Source organism: Oncorhynchus mykiss, chromosome 2, assembly GCF_057628025.1.
Source record: "Oncorhynchus mykiss isolate SJ-2025 chromosome 2, ASM5762802v1, whole genome shotgun sequence".
Classification (NCBI taxonomy): Eukaryota; Metazoa; Chordata; class Actinopteri; order Salmoniformes; family Salmonidae; genus Oncorhynchus; species Oncorhynchus mykiss.
Genome location: NC_143023.1, coordinates 5,438,552 through 5,455,995, shown reverse-complemented (window position 1 = coordinate 5,455,995; position 17,444 = coordinate 5,438,552). Strand labels below are relative to the sequence as shown.

Here is a 17,444-nt window from a genome sequence, read left to right as displayed (position 1 = left end):
GGAGAGGGAGAGGGGAGAAAGACGGGAGAGAGGGAGAGAGAGAGAGGGGGGAGAGAGAGAGAGAGGGGGAGGGGGAGATGGAGAGGGAGAGAGGGGGGAGAGATCAGGAGAGAGGGAGAGAGAGAGATGGGAGAGAGAGGGGAGAGGGAGAGAGGGGGAGAGGGTGGAGTGGGAGAGAGAGGGGAGAGAGAGGGAGAGAGGGAGAGAGAGGGGAGAGAGAGGGGGGAGATGGAGAGAGAGGGGAGTGTTCGGGGGAGAGGGGGGAGAGAGAGGGGGAGAGGGAGAGAGGGAGGAGAGGGAGAGGGAGAGAGAGAGATGGGGAGATGGAGAGGGAGAGAGAGGGAGGAGAGGGAGAGAGGGAGGAGAGGGAGAGAGAGAGAGAGGGGGAGATGGAGAGGGAGAGAGAGCGAGAGAGGGACAGAGAGGGGGGAGAGGGGCGAGATTTAGGTGATGGATCTAGCATCTAGAGACAGAGAGAGAGAGAGAACAGAGGAGGGACATTTAGGGGATGGACCTAGCATCTAGAGACAGAGAGAGAGAACAGAGGAGGGAGATTTAGGGGATGGACCTAGCATCTAGAGACAGAGAGAGAGAACAGAGGAGGGAGATTTAGGGGATGGACCTAGCATCTAGAGGCAGAGAGAGAACAGAGGAGGGAGATATAAGGGATGGATCTAGCATCTATAGGCAGAGAGAGAACAGAGGAGGGAGATTTAGGGGATGGATCTAGCATTTGGAAGTGATGACTCAGCAGATTAATGCTGAAGGACCAGCAGGAAACAGCACGATCAAGATCAGAGAAATTGCACTTTTAATTAAAAGGTATTAGACGTTCTGGAAACTGAAACAAGTCTAATGTAACCTTTTGTATCAAACAAATGGCAAAAGGAAATCATTATGATGTAACCATAACCAATGTGTCAAAATACACTGAGAGTACAAAACATTAATAATGGACACTGGGTTAGGAGAATGGTCTCTCTCCCAGTCACTATGATAAACAGTGGACACTGGGTTAGGTGAGTGGTCTCTCTCCCAGTCACTGTGATAAACAGTGGACACTAGATTAGGAGAATGGTCTCTCTCCCAGTCACTATGATAAACAGTGGACACTAGGCTAGGAGAATGGTCTCTCTCCCAGTCACTGTGATAAACAGTGGACACTAGGCTAGGAGAATGGTCTCTCTCCCAGTCACTGTGATAAACAGTGGACACTAGGCTAGGAGAATGGTCTCTCTCCCAGTCACTATGATAAACAGTGGACACTGGGTTAGGTGAGTGGTCTCTCTCCCAGTCACTGTGATAAACAGTGGACACTAGATTAGGAGAATGGTCTATCTCCCAGTCAGTATGATAAACAGTGGACACTAGGCTAGGAGAATGGTCTCTCTCCCAGTCACTGTGATAAACAGTGGACACTAGGCTAGGAGAATGGTCTCTCTCCCAGTCACTATGATAAACAGTGGACACTGGGTTAGGTGAGTGGTCTCTCTCCCAGTCACTGTGATAAACAGTGGACACTAGATTAGGAGAATGGTCTCTCTCCCAGTCACTATGATAAACAGTGGACACTGGGTTAGGAGAATGGTCTCTCTCCCAGTCACTATGATAAACAGTGGACACTGGGTTAGGTGAGTGGTCTCTCTCCCAGTCACTATGATAAACAGTGGACACTGGGTTAGGTGAGTGGTCTCTCTCCGAGTCAGTATGATAAACAGTGGACACTGGGTTAGGTGAGTGGTCTCTCTCCCAGTCAGTATGATAAACAGTGGTCACTGGGTTAGGTGAGTGGTCTCTCTCCCAGTCAGTATGATAAACAGTGGTCACTGGGTTAGGTGAGTGGTCTCTCTCCCAGTCAGTATGATAAACAGTGGACACTGGGTTAGGTGAGTGGTCTCTCTCCGAGTCAGTATGATAAACAGTGGACACTGGGTTAGGTGAGTGGTCTCTCTCCCAGTCAGTATGATAAACAGTGGTCACTGGGTTAGGTGAGTGGTCTCTCTCCCAGTCAGTATGATAAACAGTGGTCACTGGGTTAGGTGAGTGGTCTCTCTCCCAGTCAGTATGATAAACAGTGGACACTGGGCTAGGTGAGTGGTCTCTCTCTCAGTCACTATGATAAAAAGTGGACACTGGGTTAGGTGAGTGGTCTCTCTCCCAGTCAGTATGATAAACAGTGGACACTGGGTTAGGTGAGTGGTCTCTCTCCCAGCCACTATGATAAACAGTGGACACTGGGTTAGGTGAGTGGTCTCTCTCCCAGTCAGTATGATAAACAGGGGACACTGGGTTAGGTGAGTGGTCTCTCTCCCAGTCACTATGATAAACAGTGGACACTGGGCAAGGTGAGTGGTCTCTCTCCCAGTCAGTATGATAAACAGTGGACACTGGGTTAGGTGAATGGTCTCTCTCCCAGTCACTATGATAAACAGTGGACACTGGGCAAGGTGAGTGGTCTCTCTCCCAGTCAGTATGATAAACAGTGGACACTGGGCTAGGTGAGTGGTCTCTCTCCCAGTCACTATGATAAACAGTGGACACTGGGTTAGGTGAATGGTCTCTCTCCCAGTCACTATGATAAACAGTGGACACTGGGTTAGGTGAATGGTCTCTCTCCCAGTCACTATGATAAACAGTGGACACTGGGCTAGGTGAATGGTCTCTCTCCCAGTCACTATGATAAACAGTGGACACTGGGCAAGGTGAGTGGTCTCTCTCCCAGTCAGTATGATAAACAGTGGACACTGGGCTAGGTGAGTGGTCTCTCTCCCAGTCACTATGATAAACAGTGGACACTGGGTTAGGTGAATGGTCTCTCTCCCAGTCACTATGATAAACAGTGGACACTGGGTTAGGTGAATGGTCTCTCTCCCAGTCACTATGATAAACAGTGGACACTGGGCTAGGTGAGTGGTCTGAACAGGAATAGTATTCTACCTAATTAGACCCAACAGGAAAAGTATTTTACCTAATTAGACGCAGAGACAGAGAGCTGAACAGGTGTATTATACCTAATTAGACCCAACAGGAATAGTATTATATCTCATTAGACCCAGAGACAGAGAGCTCAACAGGAACAGTATTATACCTCATTAGACCCAGAGACAGAGAGCTCAACAGGAATAGTATCATATCTCATTAGTCCCAGAGACAGAGAGCTCAACAGGAACAGTATTATACCTCATTAGACCCAGAGACAGAGAGCTCAACAGGAACAGTATTATACCTCATTAGACCCAGAGACAGAGAGCTCAACAGGAATAGTATTATACCTCATTAGACCCAACAGGAACAGTATTATACCTCATTAGTCCCAGAGACAGAGAGCTCAACAGGAACAGTATTATACCTCATTAGTCCCAGAGACAGAGAGCTCAACAGGAACAGTATTATATCTCATTAGACCCAGAGACAGAGAGCTCAACAGGAACAGTATTATACCTCATTAGACCCAGAGACAGAGAGCTCAACAGGAACAGTATTATACCTCATTAGACCCAGAGACAGAGAGCTCAACAGGAACAGTATTATACCTCATTAGACCCAACAGGAATAGTATCATATCTCATTAGACCCAACAGGAACAGTATTATACCTCATTAGTCCCAGAGACAGAGAGCTCAACAGGAACAGTATTATACCTCATTAGACCCAACAGGAACAGTATTATACCTCATTAGTCCCAGAGACAGAGAGCTCAACAGGAACAGTATTATACCTCATTAGACCCAGAGACAGAGAGCTCAACAGGAACAGTATTATATCTCATTAGTCCCAGAGACAGAGAGCTCAACAGGAACAGTATTATACCTCATTAGACCCAGAGACAGAGAGCTCAACAGGAACAGTATTATACCTCATTAGACCCAGAGACAGAGAGCTCAACAGGAACAGTATTATACCTCATTAGACCCAGAGACAGAGAGCTCAACAGGAACAGTATTATACCTCATTAGTCCCAGAGACAGAGAGCTCAACAGGAACAGTATTATACCTCATTAGACCCAGAGACAGAGAGCTCAACAGGAACAGTATTATACCTCATTAGACCCAGAGACAGAGAGCTCAACAGGAATAGTATTATACCTCATTAGTCCCAGAGACAGAGAGCTCAACAGGAACAGTATTATACCTCATTAGTCCCAGAGACAGAGAGCTCAACAGGAACAGTATTATACCTCATTAGTCCCAGAGACAGAGAGCTCAACAGGAACAGTATTATACCTCATTAGTCCCAGAGACAGAGAGCTCAACAGGAACAGTATTATACCTCATTAGTCCCAGAGACAGAGAGCTCAACAGGAACAGTATTATACCTCATTAGTCCCAGAGACAGAGAGCTCAACAGGAACAGTATCATACCTCATTAGACCCAACAGGAATAGTATCATATCTCATTAGACCCAACAGGAACAGTATTATACCTCATTAGTCCCAGAGACAGAGAGCTCAACAGGAACAGTATTATACCTCATTAGTCCCAGAGACAGAGAGCTCAACAGGAACAGTATTATATCTCATTAGACCCAGAGACAGAGAGCTCAACAGGAACAGTATTATACCTCATTAGTCCCAGAGACAGAGAGCTCAACAGGAACAGTATTATATCTCATTAGACCCAGAGACAGAGAGCTCAACAGGAACAGTATTATACCTCATTAGACCCAGAGACAGAGAGCTCAACAGGAATAGTATTATACCTCATTAGTCCCAGAGACAGAGAGCTCAACAGGAACAGAATTATACCTCATTAGACCCAGAGACAGAGAGCTCAACAGGAACAGTATCATATCTCATTAGACCCAACAGGAACAGTATTATACCTCATTAGACCCAGAGACAGAGAGCTCAACAGGAACAGTATTATACCTCATTAGACCCAGAGACAGAGAGCTCAACAGGAGACCAGGCCGGCTGATGGCTGATACAAACCCAGGGTTTGACACTATCATTTTTAGCCACCTGTCCTTCAGACATGTAGGACATCATGTTGACGTGTCAGAAAGCTCAAGTCACTTGAAAAACAGGTCTGTAACACCATGGGCCAGAAAGGTGATGCCAGGAGCCACTTCACCTTCACTATTATCACTGGTATGGTCAATGGAAGGCTGCTGGTCTCACTGGTATGGTCAGTGGAAGACTGCTGGTCTCACTGGTATGGTCAATGGAAGGCTGCTGGTCTCACTGGTATTGTCAATGGAAGACTGCTGGTCTCACTGGTATGGTCAGTGGAAGGCTGCTGGTCTCACTGGTATTGTCAATGGAAGGCTGCTGGTCTCACTGGTATTGTCAATGGAAGGCTGCTGGTCTCACTGGTATGGTCAATGGAAGGCTGCTGGTCTCACTGGTATGGTCAATTGAAGGCTGCTGGTCTCACTGGTATGGTCAATGGAAGGTTGCTGGTCTCACTGGTATGGTCAATGTAAGACTGCTGGTCTCACTGGTATGGTCAATGGAAGGCTGCTGGTCTCACTGGTATTGTCAATGGAAGGCTGCTGGTCTCACTGGTATGGTCAATGGAAGGCTGCTGGTCTCACTGGTATTGTCAATGGAAGACTGCTGGTCTCACTGGTATTGTCAATGGAAGGCTGCTGGTCTCACTGGTATGGTCAATGGAAGGTTGCTGGTCTCACTGGTATTGTCAATGGAAGACTGCTGGTCTCACTGATATGGTCAATGGAAGGCTGCTGGTCTCACTGGTATTGTCAATGGAAGGCTGCTGGTCTCACTGGTATGGTCAATGGAAGGCTGCTGGTCTCACTGGTATTGTCAATGGAAGACTGCTGGTCTCACTGGTATTGTCAATGGAAGATTGCTGGTCTCACTGGTATTGTCAATGGAAGACTGCTGGTCTCACTGGTATGGTCAATGGAAGGCTGCTGGTCTCACTGGTATTGTCAATGGAAGGCTGCTGGTCTCACTGGTATGGTCAATGGAAGGCTGCTGGTCTCACTGGTATTGTCAATGGAAGACTGCTGGTCTCACTGGTATTGTCAGTGGAAGATTGCTGGTCTCACTGGTATTATCAATGGAAGACTGCTGGTCTCACTGGTATTGTCAATGGAAGGCTGCTGGTCTCCGATCCCATGTAGTATATCTCCTGCCATTGTGGCCTTGAGCAAGGCACATACCTCCCCCGCAAAGTCAAAAAAACTGCACTGATCGGCTACAGTATAAAACACGTGGTCCGAACTCCATCTGGAGAGCTGTTGGGGGTGCAGGCTTTTTATCCAACCCTGCTCAAACAGACCAGAGTCAGCTTATCCTGTTGAGCAGCTGATTTATTTTACAATGTGGTGTGTTCGAGCAGGGCTTGAGAAAAAGCCTGCACACCCAGTATCTCTCCTGGTCTCTACAGGAGAAGGGCTGGCCACCCTGCACACCCAGTATCTCTCCTGGTCTCTACAGGAGAAGGACTGGCCACCCTGCACACCCAGTATCTCTCCTGGTCTCTACAGAAGGATGGCTGGCCACCCTGCACACCCAGTATCTCTCCTGGTCTATACAGGAGGAGGGCTGGCCACCCTACACACCCAAGTATCTCTCCTGGTCTCTACAGAAGGAGGGCTGGCCACCCTACACACCCAGTATCTCTCCTGGTCTCGACAGGAGGAGGACTGGCACCCTACACACCCAGTATCTCTCCTGGTCTCTACAGGAGAAGGGCTGGCCATCCTACACACCCAGTATCTCTCCTGGTCTCTCCTGGCCACCCAATTAGATTATTCTAAGAATATTGTTTTACTTTGTCATAATTTCATGGTCACTATTGAATAGAGGACGATCCTAGCCAAATGTGAGCGCTTGAGAGACGATTTTACAAGCAGAGTCTGCAGCATTGGTTTCATCAACGGTGCACCCTGTAACAACTGCATCCTGGCCATTTGGGGTTCCACAGGAGAGCTGGTGGAAAGTTATTTTAGGATGTGGGACAGTATATGAATACATGCGAATAGTTACATAGTTAACTAGCCAATTCAAAACATTGTGTAGATTAGCTGATTATCTAGTGCCTCTCTCTCAATGGCCCACTGCCACACACCCAGGTGATGCACACCATGCTGACCAAAAATCTGCTAGAAACAGGCAAATAACTCCCTAGCAACTATTAATCAACAAATGTGCAAACACGGCTCGCTTTGATCTCAAAAACACATCTCGCAACTAGATGATTGAAAGTCCCCTCGTGCCGATCAATGCAGGCCGACAGAAATGCTACTCCGATGCGCTCTGCAGAGATTGGGAGGACAGTGAGCAAAACATTGCATCCAGAGGACACTTTGATCTGATTCTGATTGAAGTAGCCTAATTGTTTGATATTGTGATTTTTGTTTTACAACTTAAATCTATAATCTGCTTGTACAACTATTTGTTTCACTTGCCCCCCGGGCAAGCTGACAAGCGTATATATCGAGCCCTGAAACTCAAACAATCATATGTCCTGCTCCAACCCCAGCATCTCTAATTAGTCAGAAACCCTAGGCTTCCCCAAGGTGGAACATTAGGGAACATTGGAACTGGAGTGGATTTGTGCAACTAACGCATAGGTGATCTCCCAGGAGGAAGTCCGGGATCAATCAACGACACATCAGGTCAAATTATTTTGTTGTGTCTTTAACAAAGGGAGGGGGCCCCAGAGGGGCTGGTCAATAGACCACAGAATGACTTTTCACTGAACAGCAGGTTGGGGGAGGGTGGACCGGTGTGTGTGTGTGTGTGTGTGTGTGTGTGTGTGTGTGTGTGTGTGTGTGTGTGTGTGTGTGTGTGTGTGTGTGTGTGTGTGTGTGTGTGTGTGTGTGTGTGTGTGTGTGTGTGTGTGTGTGTGTGTGTGTGTGTGTGTGTGCGTGCGTGTGTGCGTGCGCGTGTGATCTCTGTCCTCATTGTTTATTCCAAGATGTCTGACAGGCTTTGTCAGACAACACTGACCTTCCTTACAGACAGACAGGGTAAATATTCCCTAAGACTCTCTAAGCCGGCTCCCACAACTGTTGGTGCTGTCTTATCAACTCAATGTTGTCAATGGCAATAGGAGTTGTCAAGATTCATTCATTCAGCTGTATGGGGGTGTTTAACTTCATTCAAGATCAAATAAACCCCTTTTTCAAAAACATGTATTCTGTGGTCCAGTGTGTTTAGCCAACTCTTCCCTGTGTTCATTCATTATCATTACCCTGTGTTAATTCATTATTATTACCCTGGATTCATTCATTATCATTACCCTGTGTTAATTCATTATTATTACCCTGGGTTCAGTCATTATCATTACCCTGGGTTCATTCATTATCATTACCCTGTGTTCATTCATTATTATTACCCTGGGTTCATTCATTATTATTACCCTGGGTTCATTCATTATCATTACCATGGGTTCATTCATTATCATTACCATGTTTTCATTCTTTATCATTACCTTGTGTTCATTCATTATCATTACACTGGGTGCATTCATTATCATTACCCTGGGTTCATTCATTATTATTACCCTCGGTTCAGTCATTATCATTACCCTCGGTTCAGTCATTATCATTACCCTGGGTTCATTCATTATTATTACCATGTGTTCATTCATTATCACTACCATGGGTTAATTAATTATCAGTACCATATGTGCATTCATTATCATTACCCTGGGTTCATTCATTATCATTACCCTGTGTTTATTCATTATCAGGACCATATGTGCATTCATTATCATTACCCTAGGTTCATTCATTATCATTACCCTGGGTTCATTCATTATCATTACCATGTGTTCATTCATTATCATTACCCTGGGTTCAGTCATTATCATTACCCTGGCTTCATTCATTATCATTACCCTGTGTTCATTCATTATTATTACCCTGGGTTCATTCATTATTATTACCCTGGGTTCATTCATTATCATTACCATGGGTTCATTCATTATCATTACCATGTTTTCATTCTTTATCATTACCCTGTGTTCATTCATTATCATTACACTGGGTGCATTCATTATCATTACCCTGGGTTCATTCATTATTATTACCCTCGGTTCAGTCATTATCATTACCCTCGGTTCAGTCATTATCATTACCCTGGGTTCATTCATTATTATTACCATGTGTTCATTCATTATCACTACCCTGGGTTCATTAATTATCAGTACCATATGTGCATTCATTATCATTACCCTGGGTTCATTCATTATCATTACCCTGTGTTTATTCATTATCAGGACCATATGTGCATTCATTATCATTACCCTGGGTTCATTCATTATCATTACCCTGGGTTCATTCATTATCATTACCATGTGTTCATTCATTATCATTACCCTGTGTTCATTCATTATCGGTACCCTATGTGCATTCATTATCATTACCATGGGTTCATTCATTATCATTACCTTGTGTTCATTCATTATTATTACCCTGTGTTCATTCATTACCATTGCCCTGTGTTCATTCATTACCATTGCCCTGTGTTCATTCATTATTATAACCCTGGGTTCATTCATTACCATTGCCCTGTGTTCATTCATTATAATAACCCTGGGTTCATTCATTATTATAACCCTGGGTTCATTCATTATCATTACCCTGGGTTCATTCATTATCATTACCCTGGGTTCATTCATTATCATTACCATGTGTTCATTCATTATCATTACCCTGTGTTCATTCATTATCGGTACCCTATGTGCATTCATTATCATTACCATGGGTTCATTCATTATCATTACCCTGTGTTCATTCATTATTATTACCCTGTGTTCATTCATTACCATTGCCCTGTGTTCATTCATTACCATTGCCCTGTGTTCATTCATTATTATAACCCTGGGTTCATTCATTACCATTGCCCTGTGTTCATTCGTTATAATAACCCTGGGTTCATTCATTATTATAACCCTGGGTTCATTCATTATCATTACCCTGGGTTCATTCATTATTATTACCCTGTGTTCATTCATTACCATTGCCCTGTGTTCATTCATTATTATAACCCTGGGTTCATTCATTATTATAACCCTGGGTTCATTCATTATCATTACCCTGGGTTCATTCATTATTATTACCCTGGGTTTAGTCATTAGCATTACCCTGGGTTCAGTCATTATTATAACCCTGGGTTCATTCATTATCATTACCCTGGGTTCATTCATTATCATTACCCTGGGTTCATTCATTAGCATTACCCTGAGTTCAATCATTATTATAACCCTGGGTTCATTCATTATCATTACCCTGGGTTCCTTCATTATCATTACCCTGGGTTTAGTCATTATTATAACCCTGGGTTCATTCATTATCATTACCCTGGGTTCATTCATTATCATTACCCTGGGTTCATTCATTATCATTACCCTGGTTCATTCATTATCATTACCCTGGGTTCATTCATTATCATTACCCTGGGTTCATTCATTATCATTACCCTGGGTTCATTCATTATCATTACCCTGGGTTCATTCATAATGGCGCCATAGGGGATAGCTTCCGTTTAACGTGCTCCTAACCAATTGTGCTATTTTGTGTGGTTTTGTTACATTGTTTGTAACATATTCTGTACATAATGTTTCTGCTACCCTCTTTTATGACTGAAAATACATTCTGGATATCAGAGCAGTGATTACTCACCTCAAACTGGACAAAGATTTTTTCTTTAATGAGTCCGACACAAAGGATATACTGGTTCTCCGAGACCAGGCCCAAAATCCCTGTCATTCGCATGAAGAAAATGCGGAAATACAGGGGGCGGAGATTGGGATGCCTTGTGAGAATTAGTCGGCGACTGGGTTCCCCGCCTCTACCAACCGTTCTATTGGCCAACGTGCAATCACTGGAGAATAAACTGGATGATCTCAGTTCGAGACAATCCTACCAACGGGACATTAAAAACTGTAATATCTTATGTTTCACAGTTGTGGCTGAACGACGACATGGATGATATACAGTTGGCTGCGTTTTCTGTGCGTCGGCAGGACAGAACAGCTACGTCTGGTAATACAGTTGTATTAACAGCAATACTCCACTCATCATTTGCTTGTGAAGCTGATGACCACACTGTTTCTCCATTCATTAAGGGCTGTGCCTACTACTGGCCAACGTCAGTAAGGGCGCATAATATTTGCAATAGGATTGGGATGCATTCAGCACCTTGGCACGTTACTGTTTATTGACTCTGTCTATTTGTCAATAACAGCTGTTGTGCGATGTCTAATATTAAGGAAGTCTCGAGGTATTGCTCGCCTGAGGGAAGTGTACCTCATGATAAGCTGTAGACCACACTATCTACCAAGAGTATATTTTTATACTATCTACATCAACTAAAGGCACAGACAGATGATTAGAACTCTTACCTGGTTCACTCTGGTATAAAACTCTATAGCCGTCGACATTCCCTTTCGGCTCTTTCCAGGATACATGTAATTTGCTCGTCCCCAGTACTTTAAAACGTAATCTTCTGGGAGCTGGAACTGAAACAGAACAACAGTAGACCCATCATTAATACTGACTCATTCAGTTACAGTTTGAGTATTGATGATTAACATGTTGAATACAGACTTAGTCCCAAATAGCACCCTATTCTCTATTTGGTGCACTACTTTTGACCAGGGCCCATAGGACTCTGATTGAAGGTAGTGGACCACAGACGGAGTATGGTAAGATTTGGGAGGCAGATACAATCCCCAGCAGGTGTTAGTGCCACTACGGTACTACACATCAGCCAGGTTAATCACACAAAGACATTGAACAGACGTCCACAAAGACAACCCATTCTGGTATAACACAATAACATATTGGATAACATATTGGATAACATATTGTTGTCCAATAGCATATTGTTGTTCAATAGCATATTGTTGTAGAATAGCATATTGTTGTTCAATAGCATATTGTTGTTCAATAGCATATTGTTGTAGAATAGCATATTGTTGTAGAATAGCATATTGTTGTTCAATAGCATATTGTTGTTCAATAGCATATTGTTGTTCAATAGCATATTGTTGTTCAATAGCATATTGTTGTAGAATAGCATATTGTTGTAGAATAGCATATTGTTGTTCAATAGCATATTGTTGTAGAATAGCATATTGTTGTAGAATAACATATTGTTGTAGAATAGCATATTGTTGTAGAATAACATATTGTTGTAGAATAACATATTGTTGTAGAATAGCATATTGTTGTGGAATAGCATATTGTTGTAGAATAGCATATTGTTGTAGAATAGCATATTGTTGTAGAATAGCATATTGTTGTAGAATAGCATATTGTTGTTCAATAGCATATTGTTGTAGAATAGCATATTGTTGTAGAATAGCATATTGTTGTAGAATAGCATATTGTTGTAGAATAGCATATTGTTGTAGAATAGCATATTGTTGTAGAATAGCATATTGTTGTAGAATAGCATATTGTTGTAGAATAGCATATTGTTGTTCAATAGCATATTGTTGTAGAATAGCATATTGTTGTAGAATAGCATATTGTTGTAGAATAGCATATTGTTGTTCAATAGCATATTGTTGTAGAATAGCATATTGTTGTTCAATAGCATATTGTTGTAGAATAGCATATTGTTGTAGAATAGCATATTGTTGTTCAATAGCATATTGTTGTAGAATAGCATATTGTTGTTCAATAGCATATTGTTGTAGAATAGCATATTGTTGTAGAATAGCATATTGTTGTCCAATAGCATATTGTTGTTCAATAGCATATTGTTGTAGAATAGCATATTGTTGTAGAATAGCATATTGTTGTAGAATAGCATATTGTTGTAGAATAGCATATTGCAAACCAAACCGTTATAGACAAAGAAGGTTCTTAAATGTCAGTCATATTGCCTTACTTTTTGAGACACCATTTTTAACTAGTAAGGATGGAGGGGGGGGGGGGGGGAGGGGGGAGGGCATGTTTATAGCCTGAAATCCCAACTGATAAACTTTGTTTCATGTAAAATCATTGTGAAACAGAGCAAATCAGATGGGATTCCAGGCTAGCGTTTCTAAGTCGATGACGGCATCGACATTTCCTCTCAAAAAGACAGGTGCTGCAGACTGTTAAGAGTCAGTAAATGTTTGATCTCTCAGTTGATGGAGAATCAATCAGCTTCACCTGCCGTCCGATGGAAAGAACAGTCAGTGGAAGACATTCTCTTAGGATTACGTTAGCGCAGCTAGGCTATAGCTAGATATTCACCTGCCGTCCCGATGGAAAGAACAGTCAGTGGAAGACATTCTCTTAGGATTACGTTAGCGCAGCTAGGCTATAGCTAGATATTCACCTGCCGTCCCGATGGAAAGAACAGTCAGTGGAAGACATTCTCTTAGGATTACGTTAGCGCAGCTAGGCTATAGCTAGATATTCACCTGCCGTCCCGATGGAAAGAGCAGTCAGTGGAAGACATTCTCTTAGGATTACGTTAGCGCAGCTAGGCTATAGCTAGATATTCACCTGCCGTCCCGATGGAAAGAACAGTCAGTGGAAGACATTCTCTTAGGATTACGTTAGCGCAGCTAGGCTATAGCTGGATATGGATGCTATCTGCTGTTTCTATATGCAGGCAGCTATGAGGAAGAGAATGTGACTTTGTTTCTTTACATGAAGCTGCTCTTACTTTTTAGTACCATGTAACAGCATGGTGTTTCTTGTAGCCAATAAGAACAACCACATGTAAAGTGGTACTCTTTTTTTCTCCAGCTATGGACAGACAACGTTCCAGTAGTATGGTGAAATACTACCATCTGAGATTGACGCAAAACTATTTATAAGGTTGTTGCATAGCACTTTCACCATTTACTTGGTCTACATTCTATGTTAGTTGAACTACAAACTAGTCACCAGAACCACACTACTACATTGCCACCTTTTGAGTTGAGAAGACAATGAGAAGTTGAGAAGACAAGGAGAAGTTGAGAAGACAATGAGAAGATGATAAGACAATGAGAAGATGATAAGACAAGGAGAAGTTGAGAAGACAAGGAGAAGTTGAGAAGACGAGAAGTTGAGAAGACAAGGAGAAGTTGAGAAGACAAGGAGAAGTTGAGAAGACAATGAGAAAGTTGAGAAGACAATGTGAAGTTGAGAAGACAATGAGAAGTTGAGAAGACACTGAGAAGTTGAGAAGACAATTAGAAGTTGAGAAGACAATAAGAAGTTGAGAAGACAATAAGAAGTTGAGAAGACACTGAGAAGTTGAGAAGACAATGAGAAGTTGAGAAGACAATGAGAAGTTGAGAAGACACTGAGAAGTTGAGAAGACAATGAGAAGTTGAGAAGACAAGGCTCAATGCCCAGGCCAACAAACACAGTGGTGTTTGTTCCTCCTTGCAAGTAGAAGAATAGGTACCAATGTAATCTTTACATGCCTATAAATCTATGAATATACTACAGTATCTACCATATAGGGACTTGAAGCTGTTTATTAGGAAGAATATGGGCATGTAAAGTTATATACAATCTGGCACAAGCTTTAAATAAATGATGAAGGATAAAGGGAAACTTTTAGGTTAGAGAAATAAATATATATGATCACTAACCTGATAGGATCTCATCTGGGGGTTGTTTCTGTGTTCAGTAAATATCTCCTATAAACCTGATAGGAACTCATCTGGGGGTTGTTTCTGTGTTCAGTAAATATCTCCTATAAACCTGATAGGAACTCATCTGGGGGTTGTTTCTGTGTTCAGTAAAGATCTCCTATAAACCTGATAGGATCTCATCTGGGGGTTGTTTCTGTGTTCAGTAAATATCTCCTATAAACCTGATAGGAACTCATCTGGGGGTGGTTTCTGTGTTCAGTAAACATCTCCTATAAACCTGATAGGAACTCATCTGGGGGTTGTTTCTGTGTTCAGTAAAGATCTCCTATAAACCTGATAGGATCTCATCTGGGGGTTGTTTCTGTGTTCAGTAAATATCTCCTATAAACCTGATAGGAACTCATCTGGGGGTTGTTTCTGTGTTCAGTAAACATCTCCTATAAACCTGATAGGAACTCATCTGGGGGTTGTTTCTGTGTTCAGTAAATATCTCCTATAAACCTGATAGGAACTCATCTGGGGGTTGTTTCTGTGTTCAGTAAACATCTCCTATAAACCTGATAGGAACTCATCTGGGGGTTGTTTCTGTGTTCAGTAAATATCTCCTATAAACCTGATAGGAACTCATCTGGGGGTTGTTTCTGTGTTCAGTAAATATCTCCTATAAACCTGATAGGAACTCACCTGGGGGTGGTTTCTGTGTTCAGTGTATTCAGACCCCTTGACTCTTTTCCATGTTTTGTTATATTACAACTTTACTCTAAAATGGACTACATATTTTTTGTTCCTCATCAATCTACACACAATAACCCATAGTGACAGGGCGAAAACAGGTTTTTAGAATTTTTTGCAAATGTATACATAAAAAAATGATAATAGGGCGCAGTGGTCTAACGCACTGCATCGCTGTGCCACCAGAGATTCTGGGTTCGAGTCCAGGCTCTGTCACAGCCGGCCGCGACCGGGAGGCCCATGGGGTGGCACACAATTGGCTCAGCTTCGTCCGGATTAGGGAGGGTTTGGCCGGCAGGGATGTCCTTGTCTCACCGTGCACTAGCGACTCCTGTGGCGGGCCGGGCGCAGTGCACGTTGACCAGGTCGCCAGGTGTACGGTGTTTCCTCCGACACATTGGTGCGGCTGGCTTCCGGGTTGGATGGGCATTGTGTCAAGAAGCAGTGAGGCTTGGTTGGGTTGTGTTTTGGAGGATTCGTGGCTCTCGACCTTTGCCTCTTCCGAGTCCGTACGGGAGTTGCAGCGATGAGACAAGACTGTAACTACTACCAATTGGGTACCACAAAATTGGGGAGGAAAAAGGGGGTAAAAAAGTATATAAGTATTCAGACCCTTTGCTATGAGACTAAATTTAGCTCAGGTGCATCCTGTTTCCAATGATGATCCTTGAGATGTTTCCACCTGTGGTAAATTCAATTGATTGGACATGATTTGGAAAGGCAAACACCTGTCTATATAAAGGTCCTACAGTCGACAGTGCGTGTCAGAGCAAAAACCAAGCCATGAGGTCAAAGAAAATGTCCGTAGAGAGGGGTTTGGAACCACCAAGACTCTTCCTAGAGCTGGCCGCCCGGCCAAACTGAGCAATGGGGGGAGAAGGGCCCTGACCAAGAACCAGATGGTCACTCTGACAGAGCTCCAGATTTCCTCTGTGGAGATGGGAGAACAACCATCTCTGCAGCATTCCACCAACCAGGCCTTTATGGTTGAGTGGCCAGACGGAAGCCACTCCTCAGTAAAAGCCCTAAAGGACTCTCAGACCATGAGAAACAAGCGGCAGGAACTGGGAGAATAGTCAGGATCGAGGAAAATATTAATGGAGCAAAGTACAGAGAGGTCCTTGATGAAAACCTGCTCCAAAGTGCTCAGAACCTCAGACTGGGGCAAAGGTTCACCTTCCAACAGGACAACAACTCTAAGCACACAGCCAAGACAATGCAGGAGTGGCTTTGGGACAAGTCTCTGAATCAAATCAAATGTATTTATAAAGCCCTTCTTACATCAGCTGATATCTCAAAGAAACCAAGCCTAAAACCCCAAACAGCAAGCAATGCAGGTGTAGAAGCAAGGATGTCCTTGAATGGCCAAGCTAGAGCCCGGACTTGAACCCGATCGAACATCTCTGGAGGGACCTGAAAATAGCTGTGCAGCGATGCTCCCCATCCAACCTGTCAGAGCTTGAGAGGATCTGCATAGAAGAATGGGAGAAACTCACCAAATACAGGTGTACCAAGCTTGTAGTGTCATACCCAAGAAGACTGGAGGCTGTAATCGCTGCCAAAGGTGCTTCAACAAAGTACTGAATAAAGGGTCTGAATACTTATTATGAAAATGTGATATTTCAGTTTTACATTTTTATAAATGTGTGCTGAGTAACAATATCCTGAAATTCCTGTTCAGTCCATAACCTGAACATATGCTGTGATCTCTAGTGTTTTATCTAACTGTGTGTATAAACAGGTTTGTAATGAATAGAAACATTTGGTGACACCTTAAACAGTTATGGCTGGATACTAGATGTGAATATAATGTGAGGTATTTAAAACCACCTGGGAAACAGAAAAGACAATTAAATAATGGCTGGATACTAGATGTGAATATAATGTGAGGTATTTAAAACCACCTGGGAAACAGAAAAGACAATTAAATAATGACTGGATACTAGATGTGAATATAATGTGAGGTATTTAAAACCACCTGGGAAACAGAAAAGACAATTAAATAATGACTGGATAGTAGATGTGAATATAATGTGAGGTATTTAAAACCACCTGGGAAACAGAAAAGACAATTAAATAATGACTGGATACTAGATGTGAATATAATGTGAGGTATTTAAAACCACCTGGGAAACAGAAAAGACAATTAAATAATGACTGGATACTAGATGTGAATATAATGTGAGGTATTTAAACC

General features: G+C 42.9%; 1 protein-coding gene across 1 annotated transcript in view; it reads right to left on the bottom strand.

Moving 5' to 3' along the window:
* LOC110511431 (collagen alpha-1(XIV) chain) overlaps positions 1–17,444 on the bottom strand; it is a 256,230-nt gene that overhangs the window by 228,685 nt on the left and 10,101 nt on the right. Inside the window, 1 exon segment of the mRNA XM_090186206.1 lies at positions 11,327–11,443. Coding sequence (XP_090042332.1) covers positions 11,327–11,443 — 117 coding nt within the window.